Raw genomic sequence first — 27830 nt, forward strand, 5'->3', positions numbered from 1 at the left:
TTTCCGAGTTTTTAGACAGCTGGTGGATGGAAAAGAAGCTCCACCTCCGCGGATGACTGCCGCGGAGGAGAGCGTTTCCGGGAATCTGGCCGTTGCGGCAGTCGTCCACGGAGGTGGAGCTTAATTTCCATCCACCAGCTGTCTTAAAACCCGGAAAAGAAGCTGTCCGACATCCGAAAACATCCACGGCTCTTTAGTAAGTCTGGCAGCAACTCTCCTCACTCTCATTTGCTGCCAGCTCACGCCCACATTCAATCAGGTGTTCTTTTTAAGCAGTCACTACCCTGTCCTCAGTCTTCATGCTAGCTGACTCTGTGGTTGTTCAGTCTTCATGCTAGCAGACTCGGTGTCTGTTGTTCAGATGTCAGCGTTCAAATTTCCTCCACCTCCCCGGCCTCCTCCCTGTGGCATTAGTTCTGTAATGGGTATCCGTGATTATAATGTGTTTTATGGATTGTATTATGATCATGTGATATGTTCAGTATCTATGTGATATATGGAATGCATTGAAAGTTATGCTGTTGATGTCTTTGTTATGCTCTGCTCTGGGGCTTGTTGTTGATATCAGAGCTGTGTCTCGATGCACAGATAATCTGAGATATCAAATGTGATATGATACCACATGAGCAGAGCCACACCGCCATACTAAATGCAATAGTAAGTAAGTAAAGTTTATTTATAGAGCACCTTTCACAGACAATTATAGTCACAAAGTGCTTTAACAACAATAAAATAAAACAAGTCAATAGTCAATAAAAACAAGTCAAGAACTAAATCACTAATAAAGTAAGACAAAATAGAAAATAGAAAAAGTAGAGTAATAGCTTTGCAATAAATGGTTAATGGTCATTCTGAGCTGAAGTGTTTCAATGAAATGAGCGTCACAACCTACTTCAGCACCAGTTTGGACCAGGCTCATTGTAACTCAAGCAGGCTAGATAGAAGGTAGATAACTTAAGAGGGATAAGATAAGAGATAAGACCTGTATTGATCCGGCTGGGGGATAATCAGTCACCTAATTGAGAGAGAAAGTGAAGGAGAGGTAGACTGAGAGGGCCCTCTCAGAGAGTTGGTCCTTTTCCATTCTAATCACATTTGAAGAGGGCCTTTCAGCTGATCATCACTTGCCGCATAATTAAACAATTTGAATTCACAAGGTTCCATGTATCAGAATCTTGAGGTCTTTGCCTTCCATGTCACCCCTGATCAAACTCAACGTTCATATAGGATTGACCAATGAACAGGGATCCATGTCTCTGTTATCTAATGAATGATATCTGGTCATTAATTGCGACTGTAGGTCGCAGATTACAATGAAAAATTGAGAAAATCTGCAAAACCCATCTGTCCGTCAGTCGGGCATGCCTCCATATACTGTATGGTTGTCAGTCCATCACGCATCGTAACATGTGTCACCACCATATATAGCCGTCAGTCCATCACGCCTCGTGACACGCTCCATATATGGTCGTCTATATGAAGATCACGACACTGACCTCATCAAACCCTGGATAGCCATACATGGAGAAGACTGGATCATCACCTAGATCTGCATATATAGAGCCGGCAACTCTACATCTGACCTCAAACCGCAAACCCTTAGATCTCCATATATGGAGCTGACATGTTCTGACTTTCCATATGTTCATCCTACACCACCCGTCCTTCCTCTTCGATGTCTCCCTTTTGACTGATACCTGTCCATTCAAACTCTAGACGGGCCCGCCCCAAAGTTATTAGTACAGAATTCATTCCATATGTTGATCTGACCCCGCATGCCAAAACGCCTTACTGGTTTGTATACTGTATGTCCGGTGGGGAAATGCAGGCGGTCTATGTGTTTATTTCAACATGTATGTTAACCACGCACATTATCCCTGGCGTCCCTACAGTATTTTTGCACAAATCTCCCCCCCCCCCCCCTCCTCTCTCTCTGTCTCTCATTAGCAGGCAACAGTGCAGCACTATCTCTATCTCTCTGTTTCTGGCACAACAGCGCCACTTTTGCCCCTACTGCTATTCATAGTCACACAGACACACACATACATAGTCACAAACACATAGGTTAACATGGACATTGCTGTTCCTTGGAGTGGTTGCACCACTCAAAAATAACAGATCACATTGCTCACATGAAGTATAGAGCTTAAAGCTGCACTATTTAACTTTCCTCTTCTACCCCGGATTTAACCTGGTTTCCTGCGCAAGTGCTGACATACCGGTGATCTAGACTGCATAAGCAGTGAGTGCATTCTCCGGCAGCGGCAGCAGCCACGGCGCTGCCACCAATTGCCGCCAACAGCCGTGGCAGTGTTTCCTATGCCGTGGCAGTGTTTCCTCTGCCACCGGCAAAGCCTCCTAATCCGCCACAGACCGGCGGCTGCTGGCACCTGCCGCTTGCCACCGGCATATGTGCCGGCACCTGCCGGCATATGTACCGGCAGTCTGCCTACCTGCCGGCACCTGCCGCCGGCAGCCTGCCTGCTTGCTCAGGGGATGAATTGAATCTTGACCATCAGGTCCATTCATGTCAGATCCTAGCTGTGTCGAGGTGACCTTTGACACAATCTAAATGTCTCAATAGAAGAGCAGGGAGACAAAATACAACCACCACCCCAATTGTACAAGTTATATTGTATTTACAGTTGGGTGCCACCAATATTGTCCCTTATCATTTGACCCATTTAGGCCTGACCTCAAAATTTAAAAAAATCCTTCTAAATCCTCCAGTTTTCTGAAATAAATATTTTCACGATTTTTCAAAAATAGCAGACCTACAAGCTCGTAGCGCGCCACTCGGTGGCGCACTATGAGCTTGTAGATCTGCTATTTTTCAATAGCTAAATTATAACATAATGTTTAAAACACCAAAAGGGGTTTTGCGCAGATCACGCAAACCTCAGCAAAAAGAAAAGGACAATATCGATGGCCTCCAACTGTACAAGTTATATTGTATTTACATAGCCTACTATACAGGTTGGAAAAACTTTTAATGATTCCTTAAAAAAAACATAGTGGTTAAGCAAATGGAGCCCTGAGTGAAGTGAGTGAGATCCCAGTGAGATCTATATTCTGTGCATACTGTACTCTTATGTATTCCCCTCTGTATATATGCTGCCTTTCCTAACGAGACTCAGACATGCTGAAGCCGGCATATGTCATCTGAGCCACCGTTAATAATGCTGACAGTTAGTAAAAGCTTATTTCATTCTGTGCCACAATATTTCTTCAGCAATATATGTAACCTATGCAAAATCCTACACGTTGCATCTGGCAAGCAATCTCATCTTCTCTACTGTACAAATATTATACTGTATCTCTCTCTAACGTACTCTTCCCTCCCTCGACTGTCTTCTTCCTCAGCCTTTGATCGCTACTTCAGAAGTCGCTCGCTCTCCAACAACCGACGGAACGTGTGGTTCGCCGAGTTCTGGGAGGAGAACTTTGGCTGCAAGCTGGGGATGCACGGCAAGAGGCCCGGCAGTCCAAAGAAATGCACAGGTAGGTGCCGTATATGTGTAAAGGCCTATTCATAGTATGGATTTTCGGAGCTGTAATAACGTGGAGTGGTGGTGAGTAAAAACAGAGAGAAGGGCTGGGGCGGTGGCGGTGGATTGCTCTTCACCGCGGCTCAGTGACGTCATGTTGTAGTTCGATGGTCACCTCACCACCGAAAATATTAGACTATGAATAACGCTTATCACCCAGGGGCCATCAATAATATGTCCGTACACAGACAGATGAGACTTGTCGACGATTAATTGTCACACAAACAATTGCGATTAACGATTTAATTGTGTTTTTTGGCATTGAACACATTGGAACATATGCATTTTAAATCCTATAGGGCAGATATTGACTAACTAGAAAAAATGCCCCTCGGGGCACAGGTCTCCACCCGGGCAGGTCAGGTTGTGGCCTCCTGGTGGTGCTATAACAGGCCAATGTGACAAGGGTGGGATATATTCCTCAGCCTAGTAGGAAAGTCAGTGAAAGATTTAACGTAAATTGCACGCTGCGTTCATGATTTGAGGATTTTTGTTCAAAACGTGCCAATCCTGCAAACTTTGAAAGCCAATGTTAGCCAATCAGGATGGTATATGAAATATCGGACAGATCCGTCTTGAGCACATGACTATAGAGATAGTGTGTAACGATTTGCGGGATTTTTGGACAGAATCTGAAGGAGTAATATAGTGTGTTTTTCAAAAGTTGGCCTCCTGGTGGCGCTATATAACAGGCCATTCTGGAAAATTTGGGGCAGAGGTTCATCGTTGGCATCCAGGGAGGGTGTGTGCAAAATCTGGCATCGACCGTGTGCCAAACACACAATTCAATTCAATTCAAAGGAGCTTTATATTGGCATGAGAAAACAAACGTTTACATTGCCAAATGTAAACACACACACACACGGACGGAGTGCAAAACATACTCTGTCATGCCTTCGGCCTGGTGGAGACAATAATACAGCACTACTGCAGCTGGATAATTGTCAAATTAACTCTTGTATAGTCAATGCAATCACCATTTTCATGCATTACATATGCAGCGTTTAATTCTATGTTTATATTATGCACTCGGCTACGCACACTATTTCACCTGACAAGATGATCATATACACAAGGAAACGTGTTTGACAGTTTGATTGGGAATGCAGCACTTGGTTTGGCAAGGGAACTATTATTTGGGCCAATGGAGCATTTGGCAAGCAGCTATGAAATGAGACAAAACTGTCAAAACGTGTAGCTAGAAGTTTACTTTTTAGCGGAAAAAACAAACAAAAAAACTCTATGAATAACCACGTTAACCATGGTGTACCGATGTTGGACATGTCATGAAAACAAATAGCACATCTACAAGATATGTGGGTAATTGGGTAGGTCTATACTATTTTTGAAAAAAATAGTATGTGTTTAAATGGTGAAGTAGTTATGGCAACGGTAGAGAGTACGTAATCTACTCAAAGCGCAACTGCTAACAGGTATTTCTTTAAATGCTTCACATCGCCAGTGATGTATAAGTAAGTAAGTAGGTCGGAGAGGCTTATTGTCCGTATCAGCCAGACCATAGGAGGAGAATTTAATTCAATTCAAAGGGCTTTATTGGCGTGAGAAAACATGTTTACTTTGCCAAAGCAAAAAGTGGAGAAATACAATCAAAACAAAATGTACAGAGTCTTATCACAGCAGCTCATGAATCATTGTTGTACGTTGCCCAGCATTTATGGGAGTATTTTGTCATTAGTCATGTTTTCAAACTCTCCTTGAGTGATTGCAATCTGTGTGAAGTACACTTGTCTCTGATGTCTTGGTACAGTGGACAGACCGTTAGGAAATGTAGCTCAGGTTCCACTTCATTTTGTGTACAGTGGGTGCTTAGTCCTTTCGAGAGACAGGTCTGCCTATGATAGCCTTTTTCGATCGCAAGACTGTGCTCACTGAGTCTGTACCTAGTCAAAAAATGTCTAAGGTACATTAATCACAACTCTAAGGTATATATTAATGACAGGTTCAATGTTGAAAATGAGTCATATTCCCCTTAAAGGCAGGTTTTAATCTTGATGTCTATTTTGATGTTGCGTTTGATGGCATCTATCCCTGTTTCACAGTACGCTAGGCCCCTGGGATATGGATTTGCTGAGGTAGCGCAGCAGTTCATAAGGGTGTATTTCAGGTTTTTCAACATCAGACATCCTCGCTCAGGTGACCCAGGCTGTGTTCAGGTGGCATTTACTTCTCTGTCTCCATGGACCTCCTCTCCGGATCCAGAGTCATCTCGAGGCTTTCCCCAGCTGCTTCAGTGGTGTTTTCTTGGTGGCTCTGCCCTTTGCTCATCCTGTGATGCCCAGTGCACTGGGGGCGTTGTGAGAGTGAGGGCCCCCCAAATCCTCTGCAGCCTACTTCAATGGGCATGCAATCTGGCCTTCCAGCCCCCTGCTCTCCACAGTTTGTGACACAGCTGTTCGTATCTGGTCCTCTTCCTTTCATGTGCCTATCATGCGGTTCCAGGGCTGCCAAAACCATTGTCCAGCCTATCGCCTATTAAGTTAAACGTGTGTGTGTGTGTGTGTGTGTGTGTGTGTGTGTGTGTGTGTGTGTGTGTGTGTGTGTGTGTGTGTGTGTGTGTGTGTGTGTGTGTGTGTGTGTGTGTGTGTGTGTGTGTGTGTGTGTGTGTGTGTGTGTGTGTGTGTGTGTAATAGTAAATGCACAACCAAACAAGCATCACAACCACCGCAGACACAAGTGTTGGTGAGCCTTCCTTCATGGCTATAAGTCTGATGGATAAACAGACACAAGATGCCTGCCTTTTTCTCCAACTCATGCAACAACACACTTGGCAAGTCTTTGCATGGAACACTCCACCTCCCCTGAGCTCCCATCACAGTACCAGAACCCATACACTGATGCATCTCAAACTGTTTTGTGCCATGGAAAAAACTTCTACATTTAATTCATGTCATTCAGTAGTCATTCAGTTGTGAAACAGACACTTGGAAAATAGTATACACTGTTTGTTGATTGACTGAATACTTTATTAACAGGCTTTGGGACTAGGGTTGAGATTCGGAACCGGGTCCGTTTCAGACCCGGTTCCGAGATCGCAGATCCGGTTCCATCGTATTTTCATGAACGGTTCCGGAAATGGTTCTCATTAGTCTTCATTTGGCTCCGCTGTGTGTGACTGTCTGTGTGTGCATGCATGCAAGTGACTGTGGTGACGTCACCCGTGCACCTACGCGAGTGAGTGGGGTCGGGGAGGGTACGCCCACTGTTCTGGAAGAATGCTGTGAAGTTTGAATGTCCACACTGGGACTGTGGCCGGAACGAGCGAGACAGCCTCGGGTAGCGATACTCATAGTCATACTAATATCACTGCGCGTTGCGTGGCTAATCTGCCTGGGGCAATAATATGCATTGCAAAGGCATTGCTGCCTTTATATACTGTATACTGCCTTAATCCAAAGCACTTTACAGCGTGCATTACAGCGTACGTTACAATCGCACCCTTTATTATGGGGGTAATCTCCATGCCGTATGGAGTGGATGCAAAGAAAAGCATAGAAACACTGGATGTTAACAATGTGTAGATCGATACATATGCTGTAGGATGTTGTGTGCCTCTCACCTCTCTCTGTGTGCGTGCGTGCGTGCGTGCGTGCCACTCCCCTAGAAGCTCCATTTCCCATTCATTTGAACGTACAGTACGCATGGAGGCGCCCATCTCTCCGCTATAATGATATTGTCATCCATGAAACGACATCTCATACATCACACAGGAATGTCTCCTGTCTCTCAGGCTGACTCTTCTTCGCCTTGCTTTGTGGTTATGCACCGCATCTGTGTTTATTCACGTGCTCGTGGTGCGTTGTGCCCCCCCCCCCCCCCACCCTCCCCCTCCCCACCCCCACATCTCCAAACACCATTTCCGTCATGGAGAGTATAACACGTCCGGGCTGGCGCCTGTCTGTCGCCAGTCATTACTTATTCTTCTGACACGACAACATGAATTAATGACAATAATTACAATGCTGTCATTCCAGTACATCACTCCCTTGGCTTTGCTTGTTTGTGTTCTCTCTCTCTCTCTCTCTCTCTCTCTCTCTCACTCCCCATGTCTTTCCCCACATTGGTTAGATTAGCCGCACTAGAATACAGACTTCACCTCAGCGCTGATATATTCATCCATCAACAGCGTGAGCTCCATCTGATTATTCCCCGTTTTTAACGAGAACAAGGGAATTCAAGGCGTCAAAACTGAAGACACACGAAAAAAAACCCATCAGTACATCTTTGTCAGCGGGGAAAGAAAGGAAACAACACATTACATACAGTTGAGTGAAGTCGCACAAAGACGCACGCCCGCTCTGAGTGCGGCAAGCTATAGGAATATAGAAGGCGTCGCGATTCTGTCCCGTTGTGCGGTGTGACACCGATGCCAGAGGGGAACCTCTCCAAAACGATTCCACATCACTTAGCTTTCCACATCCATGCACGCCGTTCTCCGCAGCCCAGAGCAACATAGCACTGACTGTACAACGTAACCGCAGTGGCGTGGGCAACCAAAATGTAAACCTTGATGATGCAGAACAGGTGTGTGTGTGTGTGTGTGTGTGTGTGTGTGTGTGTGTGTGTGTGTGTGTGTGTGTGTGTGTGTGTGTGTGTGTGTGTGTGTGTGTGTGTGTGTGTGTGTGTGTGTGTGTGTGTGTGTGTGTGTGTGTAAGAAGGGACTGGATGTACGACGTGCCCACTGCTTGTGGTGTTCTTTATTGACAGCCTCCAGCACTTTGCGGTGTGATCGATCTACTGTCGCGTATGATGCTGAAATCGTTTTAACAATTCCCGCCCGACTCTGTGATCTCACACTCCCCACCCCCCCCCCCCCCCCCCCCCACCACAACCTGTACGCTTACAAGTCTGTTGATGAGGGCATTGCAATATCAGCCATGAAAGCACTGGAAAGGCACCTCTGGTACCTGACTTCTTCAGCACCAAGGTGCCAGCTGACGTGCACTTGCGGATGCCATCTTGGATCACAAGCCAGATGATCTTCCCATGCTAGCCCCACAGGAGCGCTTTGGCACTGGTGCAAGCCAACCTTGCCAACCCAGACTGCTGGTTCGGTAAACACAGACTGCACATTGATCCAGCATTTATCTCACTCAATGTAGAGGATTGGGCTACCAGTGCATCATTCCAGGCAGATGTGGTGAATGTGCGTGATATCAACGATGTCAATAACTACGCCGAGCATGGGGTCAAACTCACAACAGAGTTTGTGGCAGCAGCGAAGAGTGAGCAAGATCTGCAGAATGTGCTGCAAGCCTGCAAGCAGTTGAGCATTACCGCTGTGAGCAGCCTAATCTTCGCTGCTGCAAGTGCCAGTTGAACATGAACACAGTAAAGGACTAAGACTCAGTTTTCAAACATTTTTCAATGATGACTTCAATGAAAATGTAATGTTTATTCTTAACTAAACACATTTAGCTCTTTCCAAAACATCAAATTGCACTTTTACCCAAATTTGACATGCAGCGTTGGACCTCTAACTCATATTGAAAAGAATATTTTGCATATGTTCTAACAACATGAAGTGGCACATTTTATCAAAGGAACAGATCAGGCCAACTCCTTTGGAAATACGGCAGATGGGGGAAAACAGGATTGTAGGGAAAGTGCCAGGTAAATATAGTTGCGCGTTTGTATACCTCAAATGCTCGGGCATAACGTTGCTGTTGGGTAGAAATCGAATATCACCGTAACTAAATAATTTTTTTGTCCGCAGATTAATGCGTCATACAAAACTGTCACACATAAGTAGAGAAAATAGACGATCTACAAGCTTCCAGCATGTCGCGATGTGTTGGGAGGTTGTAGATCTGATATCTTGTGTATTCTTTTTTACTAGAGGCCTACGCAGCACTGCCAATCCAACCAATATGCCCATACATGTACAGTAATATTATGGAGATCTCTACTGTAGCTGTCTGTCCTTGTCCCTTCTGTGCCCATATATGGCGCTGGTTGATTTGTTTGCTGTGATCCCAATGCAGCTGCATACACTGACACCACATAAGACAGGAACGCCCATAAACGTCACATCCGGTTTTAGCCTGGGGTAAGAATTTTCTATGGCTGCCAATGCAACTTGGTCCAATCCTTAATCACATACGGACAAACATCTATGCCGATGCTATTTAACTTGCGGAGGTAGTCTGCCTTGTCCACGGGCAACAGATCTTCAACGTATGGCATTGCAATACGTTTAATAATCGCTACTCTGTTCAATATTCTGTTTTGAAAATGCCGCAAATTGCATTGCCGTAAACGAGAGCAAATCACAACTTCCCCCGGGGGTGGGCGGAGTCACAGTTTGAGGCGCTGATTACGCGCAGTGGTGTCAGTGTATTGGATCTCATTTTGGTTATGGCTGAGTCATAGTGACATGAGCGTGATGACATGGTCGGTTTGCCCACCGGTAGTCCCTTAACTTAACTTCATTGCTGCCGCTAGGTGGCAGCATAAGCACACCTAAGAAATGCCACCCGTCCGCTCCAGAGCCATCTAATAGAAGAGTTACGATATTGAGGGGGCGGAAACCGAGCACTCGAGTTGGAAATACGTTGTTTTCAACGAGGGCGGCGCAAATAAGAGCTATTTTAAGCATGTGTGCAACATGACAACTGTTTTAAAGTATTGTACAGTGACAATTAAAGTCTCTTTAATGTTTATGTTGTACAATTACTACAAAACAATCTAAAATAAAGGGATTTAAGATCACTATATAGCTGGGCTGTTGCCTGAGCCCAATGCATTTCTGCCGCAATTGGACTGGCCCCATGAAGTGAACGCAGTTTGCGTAACTCTTTCTATATCTAAGGCTCTGGTCCGCTCAAACTCTACGCTTCTGGTTTCCTTTCAGGGTTATTCAGGGATGTGGGGGATTTTGTTATGAGCACAGTGATCAGTCGCATTAGCTCAGACCCCTTAGCTATCATTACAACCAGACAGGTTGTTTTTTTTCCCATGTCCTGAAACATTATGGTTTTGGACATACAAGGTTTCCACCAGACAGCGAAGATACTAAACACCAGAACAACTCTCTCTCTCTCTGACGTCGGTATATTGTGCTGTCGGGAGACATTCCTCCAGGCCCTCTGGTTACTCCTCCTCTTTCATCCCATGTTGTCAGAGAGCATGGGAAGAAGAGAGCCTTGAATTGATTTTATTATCCAGGCCCAGATTGAGTTCCAGTGCAGTGAGGAGGAGAGGAAGAGGCCACTGTACGCCGTTCCCTTTTATCTGAGCCCTGTCATCGGCTGCACTGTAATATCGTGCTACCAGACAAACTGGCTGAGTCAGCACCACCCCGGGTCATCGACCACCTGTGTGTGTGTGTGTGTGTGTGTGTGTGTGTGTGTGTGTGTGTGTGTGTGTGTGTGTGTGTGTGTGTGTGTGTGTGTGTGTGTGTGTGTGTGTGTGTGTGTGTGTGTGTGTGTGTGTGTGTGTGTGTGTGTGTGGTTTTTTTCCAATATCACACTCAGAGAGAGAGAGAGAGAACGAGAAGATGTGCACACGTGTGTGTCCTGACTCCTATAGGGTGTAAAAACGTGTACGTCACCAAGAGGGGGGCGGCGTCTGAAAAGCTAGCGGTGCCATTCTTGTGGGCTTTAAAACTCTAGCCCACATCACTCGGTGATGGTGGTATGTTTTTTGTAAATATTGAGCTCGTTCTTGGCGACAACATAGTGAACCAACACCAGGATGGATAGAAAGAACGTCGAGCCCAAATACCTTACAAGGACAAGGAAAATGTCCTGAACAAACACGGCTGTGCTTAGATACTTTGTTGAACGTTATGTCTCTGCGCGGTACAGCCGAGTTCCAAGCCATTCTACGTCTTTTTGTAAACTCGTCAATCTGGGTTCCTTGATGCTGTCTCCATGCTGGAAAGCTGAAAATCTAATTCCGTTTTCTGGCTCATTCCCTCGACGTGACCTGCTGTGGCACTTATTTACTGAGCAAGTCTGCACCATTGTGAGGTCAGTTTAAAAAAATAATGCATACAAGCACACCGGATAGTCGCTCAATGTAAACAAACCAGACAAGCCAACAAGTATGGCGGCCGCTACCACGTGACACATATGTTGACGCCCCCTCAAGGAGATTTTGGTACACTCTATAGGGCTGGACTTATCTTTTTCTCATGTAGATTAATCAATCAAGCAAGATTGTTTGTGATAATTTATTTACTTTATTGTCTTATGTATCAACGAATCACCATTTAGTTTTTACTTTTTTTGTAAATGAATGCCCTACTTGATCAAACAGCAGCGTCACACAAAAGCATCAAAAGTAGCAGATCTGCCAGCTCGCTTGTAGATCTACTTACTTACTTATGCTCTTCGCCCCCAATGGGGCATAAGGCATCGATAATGTTCCTCCACCTATCACGGCCTTTGGCAACCAGTTGCGCCGTGCCCCATGAGAGACCCATCTCCAGCAGTTCAGCCTCTACCGTTCTGCGCCAGGTGATCTTAGGTCGGCCTCGTTTCCTTTTCCCTGGGGGTGTCCATCTGAGGGCCACTTTGGGGATCCGCTTTTGAATTTGAATTTGGACATATGAGGTTTCCACCCGGCAGAGGCGATATCAAATGGAGATAAATGAAAATTCCGGACCAGCGCCTTTCTTACCGTAATCTGATTTGAACAACCAGTAGTCGAGGCGAAAAAAAGATGAAAAAAGCACATTATGAAAGAAAAATAAATAATAATATTTTTTGAGCGAAAATAAGCGATTTAGCTTAAGACCCAGCTCGCACGGTCAGAGCTGCGGTGCGCTCCGGATGGAGTTATGTAATGCTTCACCTGTACCACTCGTTATTGGATATAATAACATCAGATTAAGGCAATAAAATGGTTAATCCGTAATTCTCCTTTAACAGGTTTGGGATTTAGAACTGTGTTACTGTACCTCTACTCCCACATGTTGTCATCATGTTGTTCTGTTCAGCATTCATGTGCTCAGTGGTGTAAAGTACTGTACTTGACCTGAGATCAGATTCTAAAAATGTCTTCTACATCCTGACAGTTTTCTGAAAAAGCTATGTTTCTATGTCAGTGGTTCTTCGATTTTTCAAAAATAGCAGACCTACAAGCTCGTAGCGCGCCACCGAGTGGCGCGCTACGAGCTTGTAGATCTGCTATTTTTCAATAGCTAAAGCATAACATAATGCTAACACCAAAAGGGGTTCCCGCCCAAAATGGGTTAAGTACAATTTTGAGATATGTTTTACTTTACTGGAGTATTTCCAAATTACAGTACTTTTACTTCTACTCCACTACATCTCGGAATATAATACAATCTCAAATGTGCTCATACGAAAACTTTAGGCACTTTGTAGATTTTGATTATTATTACAAAACATTTTAATCACTTCAGCCCTGTATACATTTTGGCCATTTAGAAGCCGATCTACAAGCTCACAACGCGTTGCTATACGACTTGAGCGTGAGCTTGAAAATCTGCTATTTTTAAAATATTTTGTATACATTGTATATTGTATATGAAAACATGTGAATGGGACATTCTGCATAATGAGTACTTACTTGTGGTACTTTAAGTACATTTTGATACCAATGCTTTTGTACTTTTACTCCGGACATTTACCGATCTAGTATTTCTACATTGCACTATTGATACTTTTACTTAAGTAAAAAATATGAGTACTTTTTCCACCACTGCATGTGCTCTGAACTGAACGGGTGCAGTACTAAGTTCCGACCAGTCATTTGTCCGACAACCTACCTTAAACCTAACCATAACCGCAAGCACTGCATGTTTGCCAACCTTAACGCATGTTCGCCAACCTTAATCCGGTCGCCAACCTTAACGCATGTTCGCCAACCTTAATCCGGTTGCCAACCTTAACACATGTTTGCCAACCTTAATCCGGTCGCCAACCTTAACGCAGTCATTTTCCACATGTCGGACCAATGACTGGTCGGAAAAGCGTACGCACACCCTCTGAACTGCTCCAGGCCTTTCCAGACACATCTATCACTGCACGTCTTGTGACCTTTGGCTCTTATAAATCACACGGAATAAGGAGCTAAACACACCCCTCTTGTGGTAGCATCGATTTCCTCCATGAGAGAATAAGACATACTGAGAGAGAGAGTGAAAGAGAGTGAGATAGATGCAATGGAGGGGGTGGACGTTGATAGAAAGACAGATTAAAAAAGGAAAAATGAGAGCAATACCGAACGGCGATAGAAGCTCGAAGGAGACAGTGGGGGAGGGATGGCGAGAGGAAAGATTGGGAAGTCCACTGTTCTGTAGTAGGCGATGGGCGTGCTCAACCCTGAGGCGGGCCACCACCAGTTCTTGCAACACTTGCACAGGGTCTATAGACCCCACCCCCTGGGAGAGAGAGAGAGAGAAGATGGGGGGAGAGAAATGGTGACGAAAGAAGAGAAGAGAAAATGTAAAGGAAGAGACAGGGAGGTGAAAATAACTCAAAGAACTGGAAAAAGTGCCCCTCGGGGCACATGTCTCCACCAGGACTGAGGAGGATAGGAGTGTTTGTGATAGATAGTGTATACCGATTTGCGTGATGTATGGATCAAATCTGTACGAGTAATGCAAAGAAATGTGTTTTGCAAAAATATGTCTCATGGTGGCACTATAAAAAGGCAGATGTGAAAAATGCAGGGCAAAGGTTTTTCTTTGGCCTCTAGGGAGTGTGCATACAAAGTTGTACACAGATCGGTGCAGTTATAGGTAAAAACATGATTTGGCCTGTTATAGCGCCACCATGAGGCTGATTTGAAGTGGTATTTCTTCCTCGGCGTAGTGGGAATGTGCATGTGTAAAGTCACGGAAATCGCACGCTGTGTTCATGATTTGAGCCATGTTGTTGTAAATGGGCCAGTCATGCAAACTTTAGATGCCAATCGTATATAAGCCAATCAGGATGGAATATGAACAATCTAACAGATTTGTGTTGATCACATGACTATAGAGATAGTGTATAACGATCTGTGTGATGTATGGATAAAATCTGTGTGACTGAGTAATAGAGAGAGAGAGAGAGAGGTGACTAAAAGTTTTCAGTCGCAGAAGGGCAGAGTGATTCAGCTGGCAGAGATAAAGATTAACACCATCTCGGCGACGTGTACATCCAGAGGGTCGCGCATCGGAAGGCCTTTCCACATGCATTAATTGTTATTAATGAGGGTAATTAAGCGTCTAAGACGCACCACAGCCTGCGGGGTCACAGGGCCCTTTGCCTGCCTTCCATCACGGTGGGGAGGAGGTGCAGGAGGGGAGGAGGGCTGCATGCCACTGATACTCCTGTCACCGTTCCCCTCTGTCGGACCGCAGGCATGTTTACAACCGCCACCTCTCAGCGCCTCATTTCCTGCTAGATAAAGTGTGTCCCTCCTTTCCTTCTTAAAAAAAAAAAAAAGCTATCCAATAATAATTGTAACACCGCCAGCCAGTTATTTATTTGCTTTGCCTTGCGCAGGCAAACGAGGCTGAATGACCCCCGCTAATTCCTGCTGTTATATTCTCTTCCCCTTACAAGTTACAGGTAATGAAAATGACAATGGGATGATTGCAAAAAATGCAAAATAGGCAGTACAATAAACAAACATCCCATAGTGAAGACAGGAGTTGAAACGCTTTGATGCAAATACGGCTCTGAAATAAAGATAGCGTATACAACATAAACACTTTGTGCGCCTGTCACGCAGAGAGAAAAAATCACGCATGTCCCTGTGTGATAAAGTACAATCTATAATTGCTATCAAAGGCAAGCTTCAAATGCTTTTCTGAGTTTCTCAGGTGCCCTTTTGACATGAAATGGCAACGCTGTTGAAACATTCTTCTGAACCACTGAGCCGTCCCAGATATTTGAAAGGTTCAAAGTAAACGTTAGGCTATATGGATTAGGATTATCTCCTGGCGGTTTATTGATTGCACGTTAAAAATACCTGCAGGTTTGCGTGTTAGCAGCACAGACAACCCCTTGGCTTGCATTGCCATGCGTTTGTTAGAGTTAGAGATAACAGACAAGATAACAGTGCCGGTGCATTTAGGCCACATCTTACACACAGACAAACCCTTCATGGTAATTAATCCATGTGTTACTCTGATAATGTACAAATGTATACTGTACTTGCCAAATGCATTTGTAATCTCAGTTAAATTGACACTGAGGATTTGTACTGTGTGCTGTGTGTGCTTTGCTTTGCTCATGGCGGTAAAGTATGGAATCTTTAATCTGTTTGTATGTTTTCTTAGTCAAAGGCAATGCATCCATGGGGAGAGGAAACGCACCAGATTGGTGCCAGCTGGAGCTGGAGCATTTGTCTTACAAGGCTGTTTATCACCTTTTCTTCCCTGTTTGGACAAAACTATGTTGCAGAAACCATAAATGAGAGCGAAACTACAGTACATGAAAGGGAACACTTGTGTACGTGTGTATTGTATCTCGGGCTTAAGCCGTTCTGTTCTAGTGTGCTCGGTTTGGAACATCAAAGGATTAAAAGTGAACTTTACGTTGCACAATTTCTCCCTCGTCTCGCCTTGTGTCTTGATTAAAAAGCAGGAAAGACAGCTATGTGGAGGAACAGCGTTACATTAAGCTGGTATGAGTGAGTTATAAACTGCAGCATTCCACAGCAATTTGAAAAACAAGCTTTTCTTTGTCAAGGGTTTTTTGTTGTTGAAATGCCAGGGTTGCCATTATTGTCAAGGGTGCTCTTGACATTGTCATTTATTTAGGGGTGGGGGCATTACTAAATGTAATGCCTCAACTCCATTCCAAGTGCTTATCAGGGCGGGGAGGTCCCCAGTTCACATTATGATTATGGGTTCAAGGGATAGTTCAGAATGTTTTAACTTATAAGCTGTATGAAATACTTGCCATTAATATAGTGGTTGCAACTGTATTCATTGATTGCCTGAGTCCCGTGGTGGGAGATCTGCTCTGGTTTTGGTGAAATATGAAGTAGTTCCGGTCATTTTGTGGGGGTCACAGGGGATCATGCATTAAAAGTAAATTAATTCACAAAACTAGCGTCATTTGTATTGTTGACCTATTTCTCCCATAGTGAAACTTTCGTTCATTTTTTACCCCTCTATCACACGGAAAGTTCTGTTTTTTGTGTCCATATCACCACGCCCCAAAAAATAGTTCCATGTGATAGAGGGGTCAAAGTTGAACGAAAGTTGCGCTAATATTTTAGAAATAGGTCAACAATACAAATGATGCTAGTTTTTTGGATTCATTTCCTTAACCTTATATCTGAAATAACAGGACCCTTATCATATTAGAAATACATTAGTTTCTGGGCACCCGACTGGTAATCCAGTCGCAGTGTGCCGCGGGTTCGACTCCCGAGCCCGACACGGCCTTTACTGCATGTCTTCCCCCATCTCTCTCCCGTTTCCTGTCAGCCTACTGTCTGTCCCTTCAAAAAACCAATAAAAGGCGTAAGCCGCAAAAAAAAAATAAAATACATTAGTTTGTTGTTCTAAATATCCACAGGTTGACAAACGATAGCCATAGCTCTAATGTTCTGGACAGTTTATTTCATATTGTGCAGATATCCACATACATTCTAGATTCTACCCAGAAATACTAGTTTGTTGTCACACTTTATTATTCTTCCGGAGTACCTACCTAACTTCCGCTGTGATTGGCCGAGCTTTGCATAACGTTTGTAGTAGCTAATTGGCTGTTGTTGGTTACGTAACCAATACGAAGCATATGTCCCATGACGTGATGAAGATATGTACCAATGCCAGGGTATAATTGGTTTACGATGGTGACGGAATGATGATATGTTTCAGTGTCGGGTGGATTAAAGGGACATACGCATCAAACCACCCGAGTAACCACACTATACCACTCACCAACTCAGAAATGACATATACATGCTGTACATATAGACATATACATATAGACATATCATATGACGTGATGAATATATGTTCCAATGCCAGCGTATAATTGGTTATCGATGGTGACGTAACGATGACATGTTTCAGTGTCGGGTGGACTAAAGGTAATGCCCCTATGTATGCATGTATGTAATCTGACACCACTGCCATAACAGGCACAAGTAATCATTACCATACTGTAATGTTCAAAATACTACTACTTTTTTTCCTCCAAAAGCAAGGTACGTAGCAAATAGCTAAACCTAATAATTCAATATTGCTTTCACAGAGAGGCTGAGATTTGAACGTTTGTAGCGGTCTACAGTACTAATTGACCCCGGTTCGGGGGAGGGAGGCCAGTACTCCTACAGGCTGTCAAGAGAGAGTTGGGCAGGGAGTGTTGGGCAGGAGGAGTAGTCCTCCCGGTGTCAGGAGTATACAGCAGCAGTGACAACACAGAAATGTGTCTGGGGAGGAATTAATTGACATAACGACGACTAAATTGTCGTGGCAAAAGGGGGTAAAAGAAAAATTCTGCTCCATATACTATACACTGACACCACGGCGCGTAAACAGCGCCTCAAACTGTGACTCCGCCCACCACCAGGGGAAGTTGTGATTTGCGCTCGTTCACTGCAATGCAATTTGCGGCATTTTCAAAACAATATTGAGCAGAGTAGCGATTATCAAACGTATTTGCAATGCCATACGTTGAAAGATCTGTTGCCCGTGGACAAGGCACGCTACCTCCGCAAGTTAGATAGCATCGGCATAGATGTTTGTCCGTATGTGATTAAGGATTGGACCAAGTTGCATTGGCAGCCATAGAAAATTCTTACCCCAGGCTAAAACCGGATGTGACGTTTTTGGGCGTTCCTGTCTAGCGTGGTGTCAGTGTATAGGTCAGGGGTTCTCAACCCATGGGTCGCGACCCCTCGGGTGGGTCGCCAAATTATTTACATAGTACACATGCATACATTTCCTTGATTACATCTGTTCCGTATTAATTTATGATATATTTTCTCTATTATTAAGGTTATTTTTGCAGTTTGTATTGGGGTGGGGGAGGGGGGCGGGGCTTGGGTTGTGATACATGGCCAAAGCATTTCCGGGGGTCCCCAGCCAAAAACATTGAGAACCCCTGTAGGTGACTTGGGGTCCCTCAGGGTTCTGTACTTTAAAGGACAACTTTGTTTTTTTCAACCAAGGTTCATGTTTTAGGTTGTTATTAGAGAAAGTAAAAGATGAGTGTTGTTTTTGCATTTGCCACTTTCTTTTGTTTTAGCGATTTTAGCCATTTTTGACAGGGGACGGGGGCATTCGAACAAGTAGTCCTACTAGACCCCAGGAAATTACATCTGGCCACAAAAGATCACGGGATCTACTGAATGGGAAGGGGGGTACTATTGGGGGATGCCATTGCCATACTGTGTGTATAGGCTCACTATGTCCGTTTGTCACCTCCCCCTTCACATTCAGTAGATTCCGTGATCTTGTGTGGCCAGCTGTAATTTCCTGGGGTCTAGTAGGACTATAGTAAATAATAATAAAGAAATTGCCATAACACAAAAGAAAATTAATAAAAAATCATAAAAAAAAAGAAATTGCCATAAAAAAGTTAAAAAAAGAAGAAGACATATTTAGCCACTCGTTCAAATGTCCTGCCCTGTCAAAAAATAGTTAAAATCGTTAAAACGAAAGAAAGCAGCAAGTGAAAAACATTTAACACTCATGAACCTTGGTTGAACAAATCCCTTTTTATTCCCTTAAATCTCTTTGTTGAAAATAGCAGATCTACAAGCTTTTTGATCTGCTATTCCAGCAGAATGTTTACCTATTCTGACATGCCTAGAACAGGGGTTCTCAACGTTTTTGGCCGGGGACCCCCGGAAATGCTTTGGCAATGTCTCGGGACCCCCGCCCCGCCCCCTCCCGACCCCCAATATACGGGTTGAGAACCCCTGGCCTAGAATAGGAATGCTAGGGTTCATGTGACTGATGACATGCCTAGAATAGGAATGCTAGGGTTCATGTGACTGAGGAGTTATGTGTCACCACGTAATCAGAGCTGAAAACAACCTGCTTTCAACAGTATCTGGAGTGGATTGAAGAGTCTCTGGTGAAACGCAGCGTAGGAACGCTTGGTCTGGTGTATAAGGGACGGGTTGTTACGGGTTAGTGCACACGTCTATAGTATTATTTTTCTTGGCTTTGAAGCATGTTTGATGTTTCCAATCTCTGTACCACCTTCAAACCGCCGTCCCTATTTGGGGCATGTTATTATGAGTGAACATATTCAAAATATCTTCGGTTGGCTACTGTATTTTTGCAATTCCTTTTAAGCAGGGCTTAAGTGGAGCAATCCATGTGACATGGAACATTAGCGACGTGTTGTTTAGAGACGCTGACAGTCACGGCCAGTGCATGATTCCGTAATCGATGCTCTTTGAAGTGCATTTAGGTGGCAGGCGGCCACCGTTGGCCCCAACAGTCATTAAACACAAACATCCTGAAATCAGCAGTGTATAAAGAGGGGCCCCGCGGTTAGAACATACTTAATGGGAAGACAGAAGGATATGAAAGTACTGCCAAGATTCCTTAAGGCTATTTTTCTTCTCGCAGAAACCACAGGTGACAGGCCCGGCATATGCAAATGCTCCTGGGTTATTTCCATATCTCATTAATTGGGGGAGGGAGAAAATGTCCTTCGTTGGAGGGAAAAGAGACGCACAAATCAAACCTTGTGTTCTGGTGGCTTATGAGCCGCGTGACAGTCTGTCATTCAAACGGAAATATGTCAAAGGCCCCCAAATGAATATATATATTTGGCTACAGACCTCCACCTGAAATTATTTTGTGCCAGAGATCCCCATAACAGAAAATGTTTCAAACATATTCAATTTCGTTTTATTATTCTTGCATTGTGAGCATGTAGATCGACTATTTTCAAATAGCCAATATTTGTAGGCTTAATGTGATTAAACTGATCCACATTACAGCATCCCCCCTCTCCTCAAGGAGGGGCAGTGTGTGTTTTACAGGTTTATCTATCTGTTACTCAGGAGCACCTATCTACCACCATTTGCCTGCCTGGTCCGGTGGTCCCCTCTTTAATGGAGGGTCAAGGTCAATCCATGCAGATCTTAACCTTCTAACGATTAGGCCACAAATAGGCTTTGTCCATAAAGAGTTAATGAAGAGCTATTGGACTCAGTGGTCAGCAGACAGATTACACAAGGGACATAATGCAATTTGGATCATTTGTTTGCTGTGGTTTGCTGAGAAAACAAGCAGTGTTCAAGGACTTTATTGTCACATGCTTATATTATAATAGATAGTCGCAATATTGCAGCCAGTGCCTTTCCTGTAGAAAAACACATCCAAATACAATGATTTGTAATTGTATGTGTACTGGAATGTTTATTCTTATGTGGGCCCCATGCAGGAAGACTAGCTGGTTGCTATGGCACCAGCTAATGGGGATCCTTCAAATCAAATCAAATAACAACAACAACAATTATTATTACCAGATCATTATAAGACACGACCTCGCCCTTCACTGGCCATATATGGAGCGTGTCTTGAATGTACAGGGTCAGATCAACATATGAAATGTCAGAACAGGTCAGCTCCATATATGGAGATCTAAGGGTGCAGCAAGGGCAGTGTCTTGAGTGTACAGGGTTTGATGAGGGCCCAGGTAGGGCCGGGCCTTCAGTTTCGGGCCTGTTGAGAACTCTAGCTTTCGCCGGCTGCCGGGCGCGGCTGCACAAATAACTTTGGGGCAGGCCCGTCTAGAGTTTAAATGGACAGGTATCAGTCAAAAGGGACACATCGAAGAGGAAGGATGGATGGGGAACGCTCAACATATGGAATGTCAGAACCGGTTCGGACATTATATCCATATACTAATATTGATTACATCAGGGATCTATTAATTGCGACAGCAGGTCGCATTTACTATGATCCCTGATTTACTATCATCCCTGATGATGTCATAGTGATGTCACGAGACCTGGGCACAATATATGGGGTCAAGTGTCAAAATGTTCTTGACCAAGAGCGTGCATCATGACCATCTGATTAGCCATCAGCTGGGGCGAAGCTGAAACAGAATTTTCCCAGCAGGATCAGTAATGTTCTACCTGAATACTCAAGTAATACAATAAGATACTGTCAAGTGCAATACCATGCAACACTTCAGGAACTATTCCAATTGTGTGGAAATCTGCACAAGTAAGCCCACTATTCAAAGGGGGAGATGCAAGTGCGGTTAATAATTATAGGCCCATTTCTAAATTATCATGCCTGGCTAAAATCTTCGAAGCACTTGTCAAACAGCAGCTCTGTAGCTTTTTAAGCATTAATAACATCTTGAACACTTTTCAGTCAGGCTTCAGGCCTGGACACAGTACAACCACAGCAACATCATTGGTCGTAAATGACATAGCAACTGCACTGGACAAAAAATTAAAATGTGCAGCCATTTTTATTGACCTGGCAAAAGCCTTCGATACGGTGGATCATACCATTTTAATGCAGAGATTAAAATGTATTGGTTTAGATAGCATGGCCTGTTCTTGGTTCCAGGACTATTTATCAAACAGAACCCAAGCCATTATGGTTGGAGACATTAAATCGAACTTCTTAGAAGTTAAAAAAGGAGTCCCCCAAGGCTCCATACTTGGACCCATTTTATTTACTATTTATATTAATGAAATCTCAAAGAACATTGAGAACTGCGATATTCATTTTTATGCTGATGACACAATTTTATACACCACTGCCCCATCAAGTAGTCAAGCTATATTTAACTTACAATCTGCTTTTAACATTATTCAGCATGCACTAGTGGATCTTAAACTTGCCCTAAATGTAGGCAAGACGAAGTACATGTTGTTTTCAAATAAAACAAAAGTGGAAACAGGTGACCCCATATTGTCTCTGAGAGGGGCACACATTGAGCGGGTCTCATCATATAAGTATTTAGGGATCTGGCTAGATGAGGATTTCTCTTTTAAAACACATATAGCAAATCTAACAAAGAAAATCAAACCTAAAATTGGCTTCCTCTATCGAAATAGATTATGTTTCTCTAAAGAGAATAGAAAGAGGATAATCCAAGCAACAATTATGCCAATTTTTGATTATGGAGATATCCTGTATATGCATGCCACTGACAGCATTCTAAAACCCTTGGACGCAATTTATCACAGTGCACTCCGCTTTATTACAGGAGCAGGTTTCAGAACACATCACTGTGCATTATATACCTCAGTAGAATGGTCCTCTCTGGCTCTTAGAAGGAAACAACATGCTACCCTGTTCACGTATAAAGCTTTAATTGGTAAACTACCTCTGTATTTAACAAAACTGCTAGCTCTCAATACATCAGCTTATGGTACTAGATCACAAGATATGCTTTTATTGAAGGTACCAAAAACTACTACTAAATTGGGAGATACTGCCTTCAGGGTGTATGCTCCACATTTATGGAATAGTTGTCAAAATAAATTGAAGTTGAATGTTTTTATTTCGTTTACTACTTTTAAGATACTCTTAACTGACCTCACACTAGAGGAAGGCATATGCACCTGTTTTCTGTAACATTTGGTTACAAGGTTTTGTTTCTGTGTGTATGTGCTTGTGGATTATATTTGTTGTACTGTGTGTCCATGTCATGTATGTAAAATGTAAATGTTCTTATTTGTATACAGGGCGCCATTGAAAAAGAGACCCTGGTCTCAATTGGATTCCCCTGAAATAAAGGTTACAAACAAACAACACGTTTCTATCTTGCTGAAAATGTTTCCTGCTGTTCCACAGATACTGTATGGGTGTATTGGAGTCTGAGTGAGTGTGGCGTCCATTGGGGCTGCATGATATTATGAAACCTGGTGAAACCTGGTTGTCTCCACCAGGCCGAAGGCATGGGGAGAGAGTATGTTTTGCACTCCGTCCGTGTGTGTGTCCGTCCGTCCGTGTGTCCTTCCGTCCGTCCGTTACCAGCTAATCTCCGGCACCGTTAACCCGGTCGATGCCAAACTTTGCACACACACTCCCTGGATGCCAACGATGAACCTCTGCCCCACATTTTCCAGAACGGCCTGTTATAGCGCCACCATGAGGCAGCTTTTCACATGTTTTACCTAAAACTGCACCGATCTGCGTGAAACGTTGCATGCACACTCCCTAGAGGCCAAGGACAAACCGTTGACCTGCATTTTCCGCATCTGCCTTTTATAGCGCCACCAGGAGGCCGACTTTTGTAAAACACATTTTTTGATATTACTCCTCCAGATTCTGTCCAAAAATCTCACAAATCGTTACACACTATCTCTATGGTCATGTGCTCAAGTCGGATCTGTCCGATATTTCATATTCCATCCTAATTGGCTATAATTAGCTTTCACAGTTTGCAAGATTGCCCCGTTTTGAACAAAAGCCTCAAATCATGAACGCAGCATGCAATTTACGTGAAATCTTTCACACATTTTCTTACTAGGCTGAGGAATATATCCCACCCTTTTCACATTGGCCTGTTATAGCGCCACCAACAGGTTGATTTTTGCAAAACACATTTTTGGAACAAAATGCCTCAAAAACATGTTTATATTAATCCTAAACATTTTGCCAAACATCTCACACAGTCCTATCCTCCTGGTGGAGACCTGTGCCCAGAAGGGCACTTTTTCTAGTTTCACCTGTTGTTGTTGAATACTCTGATGACATCATGACGATATGGACTTATCCCCCAGACTTAGTATCGAAGTGTCCTAAAGCAAGACCCTGAATCCCTAATTTCTCCTGATGAGCAGGTTGCTGCCTTGCATGGTTTCCCCCGTCGTTGGTGTGTGAATGGGTGAATGTAATGAACATCGGAAAGTGCCTCAGATAAAGGTTCCATTTTGTCATGCAAAGTAAACAAACATTGAAGTATGCAGTTTAAAATGTCATTCTGCATTAGCTTTGCTGCTAAACATAATATGCAGACAATGAAAAGTGGTCCTCAAATTTCAAGGATTCTCACAACTCGCTAGCTAGCTACCCTAGTTGCCATTGAACTCATTCAATTTAATGTAACATTAACTGGCAGTGGCAATGGGCACAGTAAAGCAGGGGTCTGCAACCTTTTTGTAATGAAGTTTTTGTCAACATTCATTTTAATGACACCGCATCAAAAAATTCAACATACCGTATTTTGATTGTCCACAAATATAAACTTTTCCCGTCTTTAAAAAATAGAAATCCTTCCCATTGTTATAATGCACCCATCTCCCATGCAAGTCAGACTTCAGAGTTTTAATGAATATAGAAGTATATGTAATTAAAATTAAAATGCGAGGGACTTCATTTATTTGACTAAAGGTTTTTTAATAGTTCATTTTAAACCAAAAATACTCTCTCTTTCACACTTACTGTATGCCAGTGATTACCCTCCTTTGTGCTATGTTGGCACCGGTGCAAAAGGTTGCCTACGCCTGCAGTAAAGCATCGGAACAGTGAACATAGTTAAGTCTAGGTGTCGGGGGTTGAGTCTCCAATGTGAACTCTAACATAACATCTGTAACACATGCGCTCCCAAAATAACCTTTAGTCTAATGCAAAACGACACGATTTTCTTCCAAACGAAGGCCGAGAGCAGAACACTTGTCATCTGGTATTAACTTAAAGATGTTTCGGAGCACAGCGATCACTTAGAACTTCAGAATCTGATCAAAGAGTCGTTTTGCTTATTTGAATTCAGTGATTCCAAAGAGAGCATGGTGGGTGGTTTAATGTCCTCCTGTCAGGGGACGTTTTACTGACCGTAAGAGAGGACACGTGACAGTGTGGTTTTACACACCGTAAGAGAGGACACGTGACAGTGTGGTTTTACACACCGTAAGAGAGGACACGTGACAGTGTGGTTTTACACACCGTAAGAGAGGACATGTGACAGTGTGGTTTTACACACCGTAAGAGAGGACATGTGACAGTGTGGTTTTACACACCGTAAGAGAGGACATGTGACAGTGTGGTTTTACACACCGTAAGAGAGGACACGTGACAGTGTGGTTTTACACACCGTAAGAGAGGACATGTGACAGTGTGGTTTTACACACCGTAAGAGAGGACACGTGACAGTGTGGTTTTACACACCGTAAGAGAGGACATGTGACAGTGTGGTTTTACACACCATAAGAGAGGACACGTGACAGTGTGGTTTTACTCACCATAAGAGAGGACATGTGACAGTGTGGTTTTACTCACCATAAGAGAGGACATGTGACAGTGGTTTTACACACCGTAAGAGAGGACATGTGACAGTGTGGTTTTACTCACCATAAGAGAGGACATGTGACAGTGTGGTTTTACACACCGTAAGAGAGGACATGTGACAGTGTGGTTTTACTCACCATAAGAGAGGACATGTGACAGTGTGGTTTTACACACCGTAAGAGAGGACATGTGACAGTGTGGTTTTACTCACCATAAGAGAGGACATGTGACAGTGTGGTTTTACACACCGTAAGAGAGGACATGTGACAGTGTAGTTTTACTCACCATAAGAGAGGACATGTGACAGTGTGGTTTTACTCACCATAAGAGAGGACATGTGACAGTGTGGTTTTACACACCGTAAGAGAGGACATGTGACAGTGTGGTTTTACTCACCATAAGAGAGGACATGTGACAGTGTGGTTTTACACACCGTAAGAGAGGACACGTGACAGTGTGGTTTTACACACCATAAGAGAGGACATGTGACAGTGTGGTTTTACACACCGTAAGAGAGGACATGTGACAGTGTGGTTTTACACACCATAAGAGAGGACATGTGACAGTGTGGTTTTACACACCGTAAGAGAGGACATGTGACAGTGTGGTTTTACACACCATAAGAGAGGACATGTGACAGTGTGGTTTTACTCACCGTAAGAGAGGACATGTGACAGTGTAGTTTTACACACCGTAAGAGAGGACATGTGACAGTGTGGTTTTACACACCATAAGAGAGGACATGTGACAGTGTGGTTTTACTCACCGTAAGAGAGGACATGTGACAGTGTAGTTTTACACACCGTAAGAGAGGACACGTGACAGTGTGGTTTTACACACCATAAGAGAGGACATGTGACAGTGTGGTTTTACACACCGTAAGAGAGGACATGTGACAGTGTGGTTTTACACACCATAAGAGAGGACATGTGACAGTGTGGTTTTACACACCGTAAGAGAGGACATGTGACAGTGTGGTTTTACACACCATAAGAGAGGACATGTGACAGTGTGGTTTTACTCACCGTAAGAGAGGACATGTGACAGTGTAGTTTTACACACCGTAAGAGAGGACATGTGACAGTGTGGTTTTACACACCATAAGAGAGGACATGTGACAGTGTGGTTTTACTCACCGTAAGAGAGGACATGTGACAGTGTAGTTTTACACACCGTAAGAGAGGACATGTGACAGTGTGGTTTTACTCACCGTAAGAGAGGACACGTGACAGTGTGGTTTTACTCACCGTAAGAGAGGACATGTGACGTATAGTTTTACACACTGTAAGGGAGGATACGTGTCGTGACAGTGTGAATTCAGTCTGGGATCCTTGAAGTAGAGGAGCATCAGTGTTACCAGATTTTGCAAGAGAAACAAGTAGTCAGGTCTAGGAAAATTGCACACTGTGCGCGCGCACACACTGATTAAACAAAATAAAATCTTGTATGAGAGGTCCGTGGCACAACATATTTTCAGATGGGGGTACATATTAATAAATACATATTAATGTGGCGGTCATGAAAATGTTTGAGAACCACCGATTTAAACAAGAAGCCAAAATGAGCAACTGCACAAAGCAAGCCCCAAAACCTACAATCCACAATATTTACAAGCGACTTTACAGAAAAAACAATCAATAGTCGCTTGTAATCATGGCAACAGTGAGGAGCATGTCTCTCTACAGCAGCCAGGGGTCCTTGAGGGGTTCCAGTGTGAACCCGTGCAGCAAATTGAGTTAATATAGCATCACTTTCACCCAGTATGCATGAGCTATTTTAAAGTAACTTATCTACAAGCTCTGCTATTTTCAAACAAATATTGAACAAAATATTGTAAAATATTGTATGGGGTTTCCTGGCACATACTATTTTCAGATGGGTGTCCGCTCAAATAGATATTAATTTGCGGATCCTTGACATGAAAGAGCTTGAGAAGCACCGGTTTAGTACAGTACAGTACAGTACAGTACAGTACAGTACAGTACAGTACAGTACAGTACAGTACAGTACAGTACAGTACAAGTCTCGCAGTGAGACATGAGCCCGATTAAAATGTTGCTCTTCATGCTCAACATATTATTCATTTAATGCGTTAAACACTTTAGACCCATATTATA

At 43.6% G+C, this 27830-nt stretch overlaps 1 protein-coding gene across 3 annotated transcripts in view; it reads left to right on the forward strand.

Annotated features, from left to right (window-relative positions):
- Positions 1–27830, forward strand: part of grm8b (glutamate receptor, metabotropic 8b) — a 289106-nt gene that overhangs the window by 157201 nt on the left and 104075 nt on the right. For all 3 annotated transcript variants that reach the window (XM_079500972.1, XM_079500973.1, XM_079500971.1), the window contains exon 5: positions 3364–3501. In XM_079500972.1, coding sequence (XP_079357098.1) covers positions 3364–3501 — 138 coding nt within the window. The remainder of the gene's footprint in view (positions 1–3363; positions 3502–27830) is intronic.

The sequence above is a fragment of the Electrona antarctica genome, assembly GCF_951216825.1.
Source record: "Electrona antarctica genome assembly, chromosome: 5".
Lineage (NCBI taxonomy): Eukaryota > Metazoa > Chordata > Actinopteri > Myctophiformes > Myctophidae > Electrona > Electrona antarctica.